Source organism: Lepisma saccharinum, chromosome 13 (assembly GCF_977018435.1).
Source record: "Lepisma saccharinum chromosome 13, izLepSacc3.1, whole genome shotgun sequence".
NCBI lineage: Eukaryota > Metazoa > Arthropoda > Insecta > Zygentoma > Lepismatidae > Lepisma > Lepisma saccharinum.
In genome coordinates, this window is record NC_139241.1 from 56,051,558 (window position 1) to 56,068,185 (window position 16,628).

Here is a 16,628-nt window from a genome sequence, read left to right on the forward strand (position 1 = left end):
TTGTTTTAAGTTCACTTTATGCACAGTAAGGCGGAACTGGACCGGGAATCGAAGCCAAGATCCTTTGATTACAAGGCGACGACGCTACCACTGCGCCATCGGGGAGTTCAAGTTTTAAAAGAAGGAAAAGAGTCGTTGTCGAATGGTGAGCTGAAGTTCTGTACTCCGACAGGTAGAAAATAGCCCAGTAAAAAGCGATTACAAATTTCGTTGAAAACCCTCAGACCATTCCGCTTCCTCCAGGTTGCAACACTGCGAACCAAGTCGCTGCGGAGAATGGAGTGGGGAGGTGTGGTGTGAGCTGCGCAACAGATATTTGCAGCGTCTTGTTTTTAAACTTGTCAAGTTATAGGAATCAATTCAGGCGTTCTGTGACGACCGTTTGGGGACGATGTCTAAGAGTGAATTTAGACGTTTTCTTACGTCTGTTTTGGAACGATGGATAGGAGTCAATTCAGGCGCTATATGACATCCGTTGTGAAACGATGGCTAGGAACCAGTTTATAAGTTTTCTTACGTCTGTTTCTGGATAATGGCTAGGAGTCAATTCAGGCGCCTTGTTACGTCTGTTTTGGAACGATGGATAGGAGTCAATTCAGGCGTTATGTGACGTCCGTTGTGAAACGATGGCTGAGAGCCAGTTTAGGCGTTTTCTTAAGTCTGTTTTGGGACGATGGATAGGAGTCAATTCAGGCGGTTTGTGATGTCCGTTTGGGGACGTTGGCCAGTTAAGGTGTTTCATGACGATGGCTACCAGCCTGTTTAAATCCTCTTTTTGGCTTTTTGTGAAGTCCGTTTCTTGACGATCGCTTCGAGCCCGCTTGTGCATTTTGTGACATCAGGTCTGGAACTATGAGTAGGGCAGTTTTTTTTTTTTTTACGAGCATTTATTTTCTTTCCTTTTTTATGTCCACTTCTGGTTGATTAATACAAACTCACCTGTGTGTTTTGTCACATCCATTTTGGACAATGCCTACGGTTCTCTTAGTACGTATACTTTACGTCTGTTTTGAAAACGTTAGCCTGTTGCGAAGTTAGGGCTTCGCTGAGACAGTAAGAGAGATTTTGGGCGGACGTTAGAAAACCACTGCCCAAAGAAAGAAATATATACGATTTTATTGGGAGAGTGGGGTTTAGAAACCAATCCAATTAAGCTTTTAATAGGCCTTCCTTTATCATTTTAAATTTTGGAGGCAACCATGAATGTGTGTCGTATGGTTGCATACATAAGACAGAAAATTCTTGTTTTCGGAGACATCTGTATACAATATACATACGAACAATGAATTTGCAGTAGTCACACTACAGTAGGTATTGCTATACTACAAAACTATATCCTCTGTGTACAGACCCTAAGAAAGGTGCATGACATTAAATCGACCCAGACACACTTGTCTCCTAGGTTCCTTTACCTTGACTTCAGTTAACCTCGATAGATGTCTCTCGTCATTACCAGTGCAATAAACTTGTTAGCCTTGATGAAATTAAAACGGAGAAGGCAGACAAACAGACTGCTAAAGTGGAAAACATTTTGAATGAACCCTTCCGACTTACGACAGGCTAGAGCGAGAAATTTTCGCTAAATGCATAACTGAAATGAACTAAGGCGCGCATGCAGTCGGCAAACATTGCAATATTCATGAACTCTGGAAGGTGGATCAGGGAAGGGAGGGTAGGTGGGAAAAGGTAGGAAGGTAGGATAGTAGGGGAACAGCAATTGAATCTTTGCGGTGAGGTAGTCACGCAAAACAGGCAGGAATCACGTGACCTGAATTGTTATTCCCCTCTCCGCCGACCTTCCTTTCAATGGCCTTTCCTTTGTGTCATGTAGTGTGGGCTATCGTCTCTTGATTATGAATAAGGTCCAAGAATCATCGGCTATTCCTTTTAATAGCGCCTTTCCTGGGTACATTGCCATATTTATCTTTCCGGAATTGATCAATCATTCGTATCTTCCTCTCACCTTTGAACTATTTTCGAATTGTCACCACGAATTATATCGCTAAAGAGATTAGAGGGAAATTAGGTCTTGCCGCCATTGTTAGTATAACTGGATCACTGGTGTAGAACTGGCAGATCACGAACATATGAAATGACACTGTACGGTCGAGAACAGAAGTGGTTTGATGGCATAATACGAAATCTGTGTAAAACGAGTGTTTCTATTGGAGATGTTGATCTCAGTCGGATTTCTAAGCTAGTTGTAACGAATGGTTCACGTTGGTGTCCTCAATATTAAATTAACTCAAGCCGCTTCAGAGAAGGACTCAGGATTTCACCATCGAAGTTTCCAGGTTCGAGTCTTAGCCTGGACATCAGCCTACTTCTCGGGAAAATGAAGCTACGTGTTATTTATAACACCGATTTAATACTTGACTTTTGTTTGCATTGTCTTTAGTACTTTTACGTCGCTTTTCTACATTCTTGGTTAATAGCGACGATGGGGATCAATAATGAGTTGCTATAGCTATGACTCGAATCTAGGACACGTGACTTCGCAACCATTCACTTCTGCGGTAAACCACTTATCTACGGACGCTATTTTTATTTTATACGTGTACACGTACAGTAGTGGCGATTGGGTGCCAAAACTGGGGAAGGGGGCAAGAACAGTTTACTTCCTCTTGGTAGACAAGGCAAAAAGTGGGAGCAACTGCCTCCCATTCCCCCAGCCACTATATACATGTATTGACCAGTTTCAATTCAACAGACCGTCTGTCATTGAATATTTTTGATCTGATTTCAAGACTATACATTCCGATGTCTGTGCTTCTTACATGTTAACCTTGACATGTTTGAAAATTAGGAACGTTGTCGGGAAAATTCAAACCTGACATTAGTCATCCCGATAATCGAACCTGTGTTTCCCAAGATCCGAGGGATCCGCTGACCAACGACAGGTGCGGTCCTCCATTCATATTGGGGGTTAGGCGTAGAGCTGACAACTCTGCACTGTAAAAAGACATGTCAAGAAACAGCAATATAAGGCCATGGATTTCCCAAGGTAAAATATTCCGGAGGTAAAATAGTCCCCCGTTCGGATCTCCGGGTGGGGACTACTTTGGGAGGTCCCTGGAATAAGGATAAGATCTACATTAGGAATAAGGATATTAAATTAGGCACCTGGAATGTTCTGAGCCTTTACCGGTCTGGGACATTTCAGTGTACAGTTAATGAGATAGTTAAGTATAAATTAGATGTCGTAGCTGTCCAGGAAGTTAGGTGGCCAGGAGAAGGGAATTGTAAAACTAAAAATTATACTTTTTTTCTATGGTGGTACTGAAAATTATAATTTTGGAACAGCCTTTTTCATAAATAATAGAATTATCTCGACTCTTGAAACAGTAGAATTTATTAATGATAGGATATCATATGCAGTTTTACAGGGTAGGTGGTGTAAAATTATTTTAATAAACATACATGCACCAACGGAAGATAAAGATGATAATACTAAAGATGATTTTTATGCAATGTTAGAACAGGTCTTTGATAAATTTTCTCAGTATGATATGAAAATTCTGTTAGGTGACTGTAATGCACAGATTGGCAAAGAAGATACATTTGAAACCACGATTGATAAAGAAAGTCTTCATGAATTAAGTAATGATAATGGTATAAGATTGATTACTTTTGCAACCTCAAAGAATTTAATTGTGAAAAGTACCACTTTTAAACATAAAGATATTCATAAATATACCTGGTCTTCTCCAGATGGTAAAACTCATAATCAGATAGATCATATTCTCATTGATAAGAGAAGGCATACTTGTATAATTGACGTTCGTACACATACAGGTGCTGACTGTGCCAGTGACCATTATTTAGTAATTGCTAAAATAAGAGAAAGACTCGCAGTGATAAATCATAAGCAACAAAATCTAAAAGTTCTAAAATTTAATACAGGAAAATTTGCTGATGAAAGAATTAAGAAAGATTACCAAATTAAATTGTCAAATAGATTTGATGTTTTGCAGGATTTAAATGATGATGAAAATATAAATGAAACAGACGTAAATAAGAATTGGGAGCACATACGTAATGCAATAGAATCAGCAGCTAAAGAAAGTATAGGATACCATAAACCAAGAAAAAGTAAGCCATGGTTTGATAATGAATGTCATAATCTAATAGAAATAAGGAATCAGGCTAGACTTAGGTGGTTAAATATAACTGATGATACAAATTTAAGCAATTATAATAGAATAAAGCGAGAAGTGAACCGCACGTTTAGAAGTAAAAAAAGAGATTACTTGAAAAGCAAAATTTTCGAAATTGAAACAAACAGCAAAAACAAAAATATCAGAGATTTATATAAAGGTGTAAATGATTTTAGAAAGGGGTGGCAACCTAAAGTAAACTTGATAAAAGATAAAGACGGTGATTTCCTAGCTGACCCAAGCGAAATTCTAAATAGATGGAAGAACTACTTTAATGACCTTTTAAATGTCCATGTAGGAGATAAATCAGAAGTAAATGAAGTGCACACAGCAGAACCTTTAGTTCCAGAACCTACTTGACTGAAGTTAAAGATGCTATTAAAAGGCTAAAGAATAACAAAGCACCTGGCATTGATTTAATACCAACTGAGTTAATTAAATATGGTGGAAATTTGTTAATATGTGAAATTCATAAATTAATTTATTTAATATGGAATAAAGAAGAAATCCCTCAACAGTGGAAACAATCCATAATTGTTCCTGTATTTAAAAAAGGAGATAAAATGAACTGCAATAATTACCGTGGAATTTCTCTACTCTCAACAACATATAAAATATTATCTAACATTATTTTAACAAGACTAATCCCATATGCTAATGAAATTATAGGTGATTATTAATGTGGATTTAAACGTAACAGATCAACTACAGATCAAATTTTTCACATCAGACAGACACTTGAGAAAAAGTGGGAATATAATCAAAATGTCCATCAGCTAACTAATTCATTGATTTCAAAAAAGCATATGATTCGGTCAAAAGAGATAAATTATATAATATATTAGTAGAGTTTGGAATACCTAAGAAGCTTGTTAGTATGATAAAAGTATGCACCAGTGAAACAGAAAGTAAAATTCGTGTGGGTATTAATGTGTCTGACAAATTTACAATTCATGATGGGTTAAAACAAGGAGATGCATAATCTCCATTGCTCTTTAATTTTGCCTTAGAATATGCTGTTAGGAAGGTAAAAGAAACTAACGAAGGACTAAAATTAAATGGTATGACTCAGTTGTTAGCATATGCAGATGATGTAGATTTATTAGTGGATAGTAGTTAGAAACGGGGGTCGAGCGGCCACTCTCACAAAATCTAACAATTTTATAGTGAGCTCTCTTAGTGTAATTTAACTGAAAATCATGATTTTAGCTGATTTTCTAAGTGTAAAAAACTGAAAATTTGTTTTACGCAAGAGCTTAAATTTCAATTTTATTGTATAAAAATTCTAAGATTTAGATAATTTCCCCTATGACACCCAATTTTTTTAAAATTTCACTTTTTTCAAATAGTAGAGGGATTGGATTCCTTCCCAGCTACATGCCAAAAATTTGCAAATCTCGTTGCAAGGTTGATATCTACAGGTTTGTCTCCAGATGCCTTGTGGTACTTTTGTGCTAATAACGTTAGTATTCGAGGTTCACGTTGTTACATTACGGCTAAAACACGTACAACCACAGTAACAATCTAATGATGAATCAGTAGCGAATATACTGCCCTGTTCACAGTTGCAAACTATCACATGTGTATTCGGTGCATACATAAACACAGTTGTCGGATAGCTTGTATCACTACTACTAATATCCCTGTTTTTTCAACCATTTTTGTCTCTTGCCTTATAATGCCCTGAATAGGTATACATTATATTATGTGTTGCTTACTTTTGGAATTTTGAGTTCTTTCATTTCTATTTTGTCATCTGTTCAGTGTGTCACAGACAACTAGTATCAGAAGGACGAAGTGGATAGACTAAATTGTAGATACCAACTTGGTAACTAGATTTGCAAATGAAATGAAAATATTCTCTGGTCGACAGCCCGAGAGAATCTTTTCATCGTTCTTCGCCAGAAAAGCTTCAAGACTTACTTCAGATTTGCAAATATTTGACATGTAAGCTGAGACAAAATTCGATATGACCACTTCCACTTGAATTCTATTTTCTTTCTGCCATTTTTCGTATCGTTTGTTTACTTCCTGTTAGGTTACAGAACGTGTTTTCTCGTATTCTTTTACAGTACATAATGTGGCTGATTGTAGCTATGTCATTTTTCACAGAATATGAGTGTTCCTGGCAACCCTGGAACGCATCGCTTCACGACGGGATATGACGTCACAAATGCAATCAAATGTTGTGTGTGGTTGCAAGCATCCAGGCGGCAAAACGGTCTTTTTTGAACGGCTGTAGCGTCGAATCGACGCACCAGCGAGAAAAATGTAACTGAGTTGTTTGTTTTGATGTTATAACGTTTTTTCTTCCCTTTTGCTTTTACCAGTACAACTTTTTATTCTGCCGTCGAAAAATGTCAATAACACAAAATGAGACCAGCAGTGAATTTTTATATTTAAGTATCTAAGTATTTATACACCACAAAATACAGTATTAGGAATATTTATTTAAGGCCCAGGTACCTGACGTCTGTGGTTTACAAACGATTCTGGAATACACAGATTAGTCAGCTTCCGGTGTGAATTTGTTGAGATATTAGACCAAACTTATTTCTTAGAGGTTATTTCACAGAGTACTTACGTCTTCGATGTAACTACTTAGGTATTCAATTCACTTGGCTATAAATACGCTGAAAAACACTAACGTTGAACACTAAGGGGGAGTTGGGGGGGAAAGCACAAATCTTGCTGATACTGAGTAGTACGTCTTCAATCTTCTAATCCTCCTGCCGTTGGTTCATAATAAACATGTAGCCTCTCTTCTTTAGTAACCTTTTCTCAGGTTCTGGTAGAGATACTGCACAGGCCGATAGTTCACTCACAGTTCGTCCTTTAGTCACTATCTCTCTTTCCGGCAGAGATCATGACCGTTAGTTCACTTACAGTTTCTCACAGCCCGCAAAACCAATAACCACCGTAACACGGATCCTAACCGTATCAATGCTTGACTCGGACTGTCTTCCCTGTAACGCACATCAACCGTTCCCCAGAAAAGACGTTAACGTCTCTTGCCGCCCTTTTTCCCCAGCGAGGGCGGGTCAACTTTTATAAGGGGTGCGTCAAGATCGGTTACAATGTCCTCTATACGTTTCCGTGGTTCGTGGGCGCCATTAAAATGACACCCTGTATAATACGCATATTTATTATGAAATTACATGTAAATGTTAGAGTAATTGCTAAATATATGTATATTATAAAATACGAGTGTATATATATATACATATATATATATAAAACAATTCATTTGTTACTTTTATATAGTACATCAGATATTTATGAAATAGCAAACAAATTCCTTTACTAATTGTTTAAAAATTGCAATAAACTACAAAATATTTCAAATGATTTATTATATATAAGTTTCTGTTAGTTTTTGCTATCTATTAATATAAATCAATGGCATTTCCTACTTATAATTGTATTTCATTATGCATATATTACTACTGGTGTAGATCTGTTAATTGTGTGTTGAAAATGAGAATATGAGAGAGAGAACACGGAACAGTAACAAACATACATAGAAACAGATATTATCGTTCGTTCCCAGGTTCGATACCCGGTGAAGGCACATAGTGGTTCGAATCCCACTTTAAACAGTAGGTCCAATCCCGATTAGCCTATCTGCGCATAAAATAGACTTAAAACACCAACTCAATTATTCTTTGTTCCTGTGCATGTTTTCGAAATAATCCTTAGTCAATTATATTTGATGTCAAAACTAATGCTTATCTTTGTTGTTATAACAAAAACTCTCGAGGAAAATTTTTGGTTGGGATAATTTTTCGGGTCAAGATTGTTGGTAGGGCATATCCGGCCCATGTGCCCCCAAGTGTTTCGAACCCTGCCCCACTGTAGTATCTGTCGACATCCACGACCAAGGGTTGGTATCTCGATTAAGCCAAAACATGTTTCCGCACATCGCGTCGCGAAACTTCGGCGCGCTCTCGGTTTTCAAAACTTTACCCAAAGTTTTTCCCCACTCGCATGAACTTCTCGCAAATTTTTTCCCCCCACTTTTCGTCTCGGCTTCGCTCATCTCAAACCGTCCGTCAAAGCACCTTTCTTCCCCGTTCTTTGGACACATCACCGAAAACTCTTTATCCTCTTTCCCCGCCCCCCGCAACCTCCCTGACCAATCGGGGGATGTGGTTTCACCTGTGCGCCGCTGTACCAGAGTTTCCATTGATCTAGCGTGCCGAGAGCGGGTGAGGGAGGGCGGCCAGCGACGCTGAAAGACGAAACACATGTTCGCGGATTACCCTACAACACGGTCGAGCTTTTCAACGCTCCGTCGCGACGCTGTTGACTCACGCTCGACGCCGAGGTACGCCGGAGTCTCAACGCGCGGTCATGCTGACCCCGCAGGGTCTTCCTGACCTCCGGAGGGGCGGTCACGTGTCAGGGATCTAAGACTGAGTCCCCTGTCTAGAAGTTTCTAAGTTTTTTTTTGATCCACCCTGATCTTCGCTTCGGGGATGTACGTTCTGGATGGGACTGTTGTGAGTGACCTGACCTGACCTCGTTGCTGACATGATCTGGGCGACCGCTTGCTGCATTTTACTAGGGCTTCTGTTACTTCTGCACGTGGATGGTAAGTAACAATAGGTTACTTCAGAAAGTAGCTAACTTATAAGTAACTAAGTAACTTTATTCCTGATAAGATATAACTTACACATCATTTTTGAAGCAAACTACAAGTAAACTCCTCTCCTTTCATTAATGACTACCTCCAACCTCCGTGGTGTAGTGGTTAACACAGTGTCTAGGACGCCAGAAGTCCCGCTTCGAATCCCAGCCTGTGCATGGGTGTTGGTTGTGAGTGTCCATTCATCATTTTCATCATATTATCACTCATTCTATCGTCGCGATTAATCAAAAGTGGAAGAAAAACGACGCTAAATAACAAATCAAATCAATACCTGAGGGTAAAAGTAATTTCCATTAAATTATAATAAATCTAATATGTTTAAATATGAAAATAGTATGATTATTCAAAGTAATTTCTTTGACTTGAGATACTAGCATACGCAGATTTTTTTTTCGGATGGAGTGGAATTGTAAATGTAGGGTATCACATATGTGCGTTCTAAATAGGAGTATACAATATTTCGTAAATAACATGTTTAACCTTGGTTTCGAAAGTTGTTCAGAATTCAAAAATTGTAGTTGTGGACCATTTTTAGGTGGAAAAGAGCGGCGGGGGGAGGTGCATTTGCCACTTTGATCTTTCCCGAGTTCTTCACTGCTCCCATTTGAAAATTTTCATCTTCTCAAAATTTCAGGACCGATTGTAGCCCCATCTACTCCCCCTGCGTACTTGAGAAAATTACTTGTGCAAAGCATGTGCTCGTAACAAAACAAATTTCTATTTGTTTTACCATTTCACAACTGAAAAACTCAGTATGCTGACCAAAGCAGAAATTTATTTTTATTATGAAGCATAAACTAAACGTAACGTTTCAACCTTCTAGCAAGGTCTTCTTCAGACTCTGCACCAAGTACAAATGTAACAAGGTACAAAAGAAGACCTTGCTTGAAGGTTGAAACGTTACGTTTAGTTTATGCTTTATAATAAAATTAAATTTCTGCCTTGGTCAGCATACTGAATTTTTCATATCATGGAAACAAGGCTTAATGATGTTTTAATTCACAACTGCTGAAATGTACAGAAAAGTAATGTTATTTCCGTTAGTGGTTAGCTTAAAAAGTAACCGCATTACAGTCTCTCACATCAGAAAGTAACTAGTTACAATTACGCCAAAAACATTACTTGTAACTGCTTTGCAAGTAATTCGTTACTTCACTCACTATCGTGAACAACGCCTTTACACACTTACTTTTCTTTCTTACGTACCATCACGAACAATACTTAAATATTTCTTCCACAATGTACACTGAAAAATTTCACTGAGAGTCTTGTCATTTAGAAACACATTCTATTCGTGTATTACGATACCTAATCTTCTATTTTACGTGGTTCTTGATAAGGATTTCATCTCCATAACATCGATGCACTGAAAACAATTGTTATTTTCATTGTTGACTCGAAATAACTATTGTTCTTTAGAGGCTTGTCCTTGTATTTGGTGAAGGGGTAATATAACCTATGCGTTAACTCGGCTAAAACAGTCAATTACATTCCGTAATACACAAATCTAGTACTAAACGTATCTTGCAATGCCTTTAGATGCTATTTCCCTTCTTTGTTTGTATTTCTGAAACAAATTTTATGACGAACGTCTGTACTCAATGTACAGACTGTTCCATGGACTTAGTTACTGAGAAGAGATTACACATGAGCACACCATATCACATTATTGCTACCTCTTCCTTGTACTGTCATGTAACAAGCAAAAGGTAACAATAATTATTAAAACCGCGATAAAATGTGCGTGTGAGTAATCTTGTCATTTCTTCAGTACAAGTTACTCGTCTGCCAATTAGGTTAATGTGGGATTATGGAAATCTTCCAAGACTTGTAATTTGTGTCTTCTCTTTCTAGCATCTTCTTTCATTTGTTTCATGTCTCGGTCTTCCTATCAAACGTTTCCTACATCGTTGATATCTTCAATAAGATATATTATATACTCTTGTCAAATACAGGATCCGGCAACTACTTAAACCTAACGGTTTTTAATCTACATAAAAATGGATGGATGTGTGTGTTTGTTCAGCAATAAGTCTCGAACGCTTGTAGCAATTTCAGCCAAACTTGGTACACGTATCACTTGCTATCCGGAAATAAATACTGTGGGGGTAAGACACCCCTGGAACAATTAGGGGTGGGGTGGGAAGGGGTGATATTTAAAAATAATCGAGAACCACCGATATTAAATTCCGCACAAACAGACATCCGTGACTGTATGCAATCCGCACAACGATATTGTTTCTCTGGTTGTCTAACATTCAGGTTGTGTTGCGAATGGAATCCATAGTTTTTGTGACACTCCCAATGCGGTTCAACTCCAAGTTCATCACCTATCGGCATGGGGGGGGGGGCGGTTTGAGAGGGGGCGAAAATTAAAATACCACATATGACCTAGATTAGTGTCATTAAAAATTAGTTATACTTTACACTATAGTTAGAATTCATTATTTTCCTGTCTAATACAAGATTGGTATAAATAAATACCCGGGCAACGCCGGGTAATCAGATAGTTATAAATAAAAACAAAACTCTTTAATGCAACGAAGTCAGTTGAATACATGTTGTACTATATCTAAAAGCATTTTAAGCAAATATCATAAGTGGCAGTTTTATTTGAATAGCACACCTGTGAGGCGCGGGAACTGAATCTGACGGGGTTTAAATCAACACTGAACGGAGTTGCTCGAGCTAACGACATTCACCGTAATCTGCATATTCCCACTCGGAATACCATTTAACTGTGGGTAAGGAACTTCAAGAAGACATCAGCAATGACAAGAACACCTGCTGGACATCGTAAGTTTCACACTCCAGAGAACGAGTGCGGGTCTATAAATTGAGGAGTCATACAGAAAATGAACTGTCCTTGTGAAGAAACTGCATGAAACTGCCTCTCATGATATTTTCCTAAAATGCTTTGAGATGTGGTACAACATGTATTAAATTGACTTCGTTGCATGAGTATTGTTTTTATTTGTAATTAATAACAGTCAGGTTTAGTTGCTGGACCCTGTACTATGCCCTTAATCTAACACTTTTCGAGAGAACAGCTTTTTTTCTCGTCTTCAAATGAACAATTTATTGTTGCATGTAATATTGATTGAACATCATCCATTGTCTAGCGCTCATGTCTATTTTAACACTATATTTCGAGAGAGCACATATTTTCTCGATTTCGGGTGAACTGATTTAACGATCTGTGATTGTACAACAAATCCATTGCGCTAGCCAATTTACTCAGAGGAGCACCCCTCCCCTCCCCGCCAAAAATAAATTTCCTGAAGACGAGAGAAGAGGTGCTATCTCGAAACGTAGTGCTATAATAAGCATAAATAGTAGACACACTAGACATTGGATAATGCCCAATTAAAATAACATGCTAATAAAGAACCATTGATACTAATTTAGATAATTATGCTAATACTTTCTGCACCAACAATTACTCTAATATGTTTCATAGACTCTACTTGTGTTTCTATAACTCTATTATCGTAGTGATATAATTTGCCCACCTCATTAAACCTGTAGCAAATATACTGGAGTACAAACCACTGTGTGTTTCCTAAATATACATCAGAATTTATACATTAATGTGTAGGACATTAATTTTATGTCACTTACTACATTGTGTATAAATTATAGAAAAGAAGGCACGACGCATAGGAAATTATTTTCGAAAGCACACCGTAAGGTGGAGCTGAATTATAAAGCAAATGTAAAGTTACTGAACCGTTACGACATTTTATTTTAGAAGAAGCTGCATAAATAAAATAATAAATTATTAATATTTTCTCTCGTCCCAACCGAACACATTAAGTTCTAGTGTTACGATTACGCCGCGAAACTTGTTATGTTTGAACATGGCGAGGCAATAAATACATCATACGTATTAATTCTGTTCGTTTAGTTTAGATAGAGAAATGTTCGAAGACAGCTAAGAACAAGCATTATTTATATGACGAGAGTCCGTTAAAATGTATTAAAAGTTGTTTTAGTATTTTAATAACGACACACACACACACGCTTATTTATCATTAGTTGTATCACAACAAATGAATATGCTTGTTTTTAGAATATTTGTCCGATTTTATATATTCCTTTCAAAAATTCTACTTGTTTTTAGTAAACTTGTATTATCCATGGCGCAATTGGCCTCCAAGACCAGGACCTCACAAGCTGATTTTTCATTGGGTGATGCGTGGTCAACACACCGAATCCCATCGTCGCTATTTTTTGGCTTTCGAGACCAGAGCCCGCTACTTAATTTCATGTAGCTTCCCAATTGTTCTCACGATATGGGCCCTCCTATAGGGAATCGAACCCGGGACCACTCGTGCCAAAGGCGAGAGGGTTAACCATCTGTATACGTAGGAGACCATTATTTTATATACTGCGTGTAATAATTGCGCTGTTTTTGGAAGACTTGCACTATTCTCTATACTGTACACTGTGGCAACGAATTATATGGTAGGACCTTATATTGTGCAGGTATTTAACGTTCTGCAAATATTTTCTTAAAATGTCCTTTTATATCATACAATATGTTCTCTTTTTCGAGTTGTAGGAATTACATTTTTTATAATATTCACATTCAATGAACTGGCAACACTGTCTGGTGTTTGTTTTTTTAAGCAGCATAATTTATGATCAATTCACAGTCGACTTTTCGAAGAACAAAGGTTATAGTATTTCGTGTCTGCCTTTGATTTCACCTCTTACATGAAAAATGTCAGTTAATCACCTTAGAATCTATTAGGGAAGAAATTCAGTGATAATTAAAATACAATAAGTACAAGACTTTTACATTCACATTTAAGCTTCTATTTCGCGGGTGGTTAAATGTGTCCTTTTTTTGTTTTGATTTGTTTTAATGGAGGTTGCTGTTATATTAACTGGCTTGTGGAGAGTCAATGAACGATCGTAGATGTCGTAACAGTCTATAAAATCATTGCAAATATTAAGTACAAAGAACTCCAAATGACTTTTCCAGATAGGAAATATCTAGAAACATCTAAGGAATGTCTTGTCAGACATTGCCGAGCTTTTTTGATCGCCATCGCTGTAAACAGGTGTAAACAATTGCAATCAAGGAAGAGACTACATGTAACTGATTCGGCATTGTCAGTAAATTCGATCGAAATACGTTTGGTCCAAAAAAATATCCCCACTTGCAATATTTGTTTATTTCTTCATATATTTCAACTTAAATCTGTTTCAATGTCATAGGAACGCCAATATTATTTATTTTAGAAACAAGTATCAATTAACTGGTGATTGTAGATAAGAATGCCTATTATTGACATCCTTCCACACATATAATCGACGTGAATTACATCATACATACACAAGAATTGAATTGAATTTTATTCCGTACATGTTTGATGGCAATGTTGCAGATGGTTGTGCTTCTTTTTATTTCTGCTAAACAATTTTATTTCAACACCCCAGAGTAGTTTTGTTGCATGTGTGCATGAATCTGGACAAGTACTGACTAGACCAATTAACGCATGGAAGCGAGGGCATGGAGGGGAAAATGCGGCTGCAGCTACCATCCGTTTGCATCAGCGCGCACTGCTTTGCTCTGCCCACTCGCTTTCTCCCATTTCACTACCATATGGTCTTGCTCCACGGATTCCCAAGACAAAGTATAGGTAGTTCTCTATTAGTAAACTTCAAAATTATTGGTTAAGTTAGGTTAGTTTTCATTCTCATGTGCTTTCAATAAACCATTGGGTAGAGATATTTTTTTGGACCATATATGTTTGGGAGCAGAGAGGTCATTGGTCAGTTTGAGAGCGAACATTGAGAGGGGAGTTACGAGCATTAGAAGTATGATTCGAGGAAAAATGTGTTGAAGCGAGTCGCGAGTCAGACTCTTTGTACAGTCACGACCATAACCATGATTTTATAGGCTGTTAAGGATGTAACTTACGTACTATTAATTATTTAGAAATCAATAATACATAAACTAATACAATTAAGTCAAGACTAATAAATGTTTACGTTGATCCGAAACACCAAAAACAAACAATTTAATAACACATTTAAAAAAATAAACTCCCGACATAATGTTTTATACTTTAAAATCAAAACAGCGGTCTTGAAAAATCACTAATGAACATATTATATTCTAAAAACACTCAACAAACGATAACGTTCCGAGGGGGCTGAAGTCCGACACCGCTCTTCAAGTACGCCACTTCCAAGTTCTGTTTCAGTAAATAATGTATCATTGATTGACATTTCAATTTAGTATCGGTGTATGGCATTCAACGGTTCCCGAATTAACATGACGTAATTAATGCGTGATTTGACACGCATACCAACCACACACGTTATTTGCTAAACCACAACGAGCTTCGATCCAACATATTCAACCTTTTGTGAAGCGTAAAACTGCAAGTTTACCGAGTTAATTTGTGGGATAATATATTGAAGAAAATTGATTTAATTTCATGATCGTAAATAATAATAGAAAAATCCAGTACATTGTTAAATAAAAATCTATAGGATTTGAGAGAATAGTTATGTGACAAACACAGGTTTTAGTGCTGGGGTTCGAATCCAAAACTCTAACCTCGGTTACAGATACTCTTACAGGAAGAGTTAATGACGTTAACTGTCATTGTAATCGATTTTGTCATTTCATTTACCTGTCCCTGTTCAAGCTCCTGTATAGAATTCACTGTGAAATCATTTTGTGCATGTATTATTCTCATTTCCCTTCCCTTTTCTGTTTCATTAGGCTAATTGCGATGATGAGCATGAATGATGAAATTATGATGAAGTCATGATTCGAACGTGGGCATTTGATGGCGAGATAGTGGCCCGAAACTTTGAATTAAGACACTGCACTTCAGGCTCGATGGCCGAACGCGTTCGATTTCGCCACCCAAATTCCCGGGTAGGAGTTCCGTGGGTGTTCTTTGTGAGTCTTATTTCGGCATTTGCATCTAATGCAATCTAATTATCACTCATTCTCAGTGGCGGTCATTTGGTTCCAAAACCGGGGGGGGGGGGCAAAGACAGTATATTTTTATTTGTAGATATAGTTTAGTATAGCGGGGGCAAAGGTGGCTAAAAGTGGGGAGCAACTGCCCCATCGCCCGCCTAATCGCCGCCACTGCGCATTCTCATCGTCTCGAGTAACCAAATTGGCAGAAAAGCGACTATAAATAACAAAAATTACAAGCAGAAATACGCCGGTTAACACAAATAGAAACACTGCAGTAAACGTACAAACTGCACAATTTTTATTTATATTTTCGAGGTACTATAAATAAGGGAATTCAAATTATGTGAACAAATTACAGATGTAGGTACTTTTCACCTACACGATGGAACAAGTTAAGATAAATACAATTTATTGAATTATATCAGCTGTTTTTCTCGCAACAGAGAAATGTGCACTAACAAAAAATCGGGAGAGTATGACGTTCTAAATGCAGTGAGAAAAAAGTTAGGCCAAAAATTAAAGGACCGTCCGCACTAAATCGAGACACCTGCTAGCCCTGGGCAGAGTGGACATCTGTGAATATTTTGAACATATGCACCGTTAATTTACCGTAAACTTTACACTATTCTTTCTTTAATATTTAACAAACTGAACGAAACAGCTTTTTCTGAGCGCAAGCTCATTCATGACGTCACTTCTCTTTGCTATGGCTAGAATCAACATGGCATCGCTAACCCATAGGAATGTTGTACACAGATTTACACTAGACTCCTGTACTGATGTGCGTCTACGCATAAACAACGATAGTCTACATTCTACACGTAGACTATTTTATACACGTAGATTACGTAATCTATGTAAACAA

The 16,628-nt window shown here is 37.5% G+C and overlaps 1 protein-coding gene across 1 annotated transcript in view; it reads left to right on the forward strand.

The window, feature by feature from the left end:
* The first annotated feature begins 8,429 nt into the window (after nucleotides 1-8,429).
* The window catches only part of CARPB (Carbonic anhydrase-related protein B), a 460,462-nt gene continuing 452,263 nt past the window's right edge, over nucleotides 8,430-16,628 (forward strand). Inside the window, exon 1 of the mRNA XM_083133565.1 lies at nucleotides 8,430-8,751. Coding sequence (XP_082989691.1) covers nucleotides 8,691-8,751 — 61 coding nt within the window. The 5' untranslated portion in view covers nucleotides 8,430-8,690. The remainder of the gene's footprint in view (nucleotides 8,752-16,628) is intronic.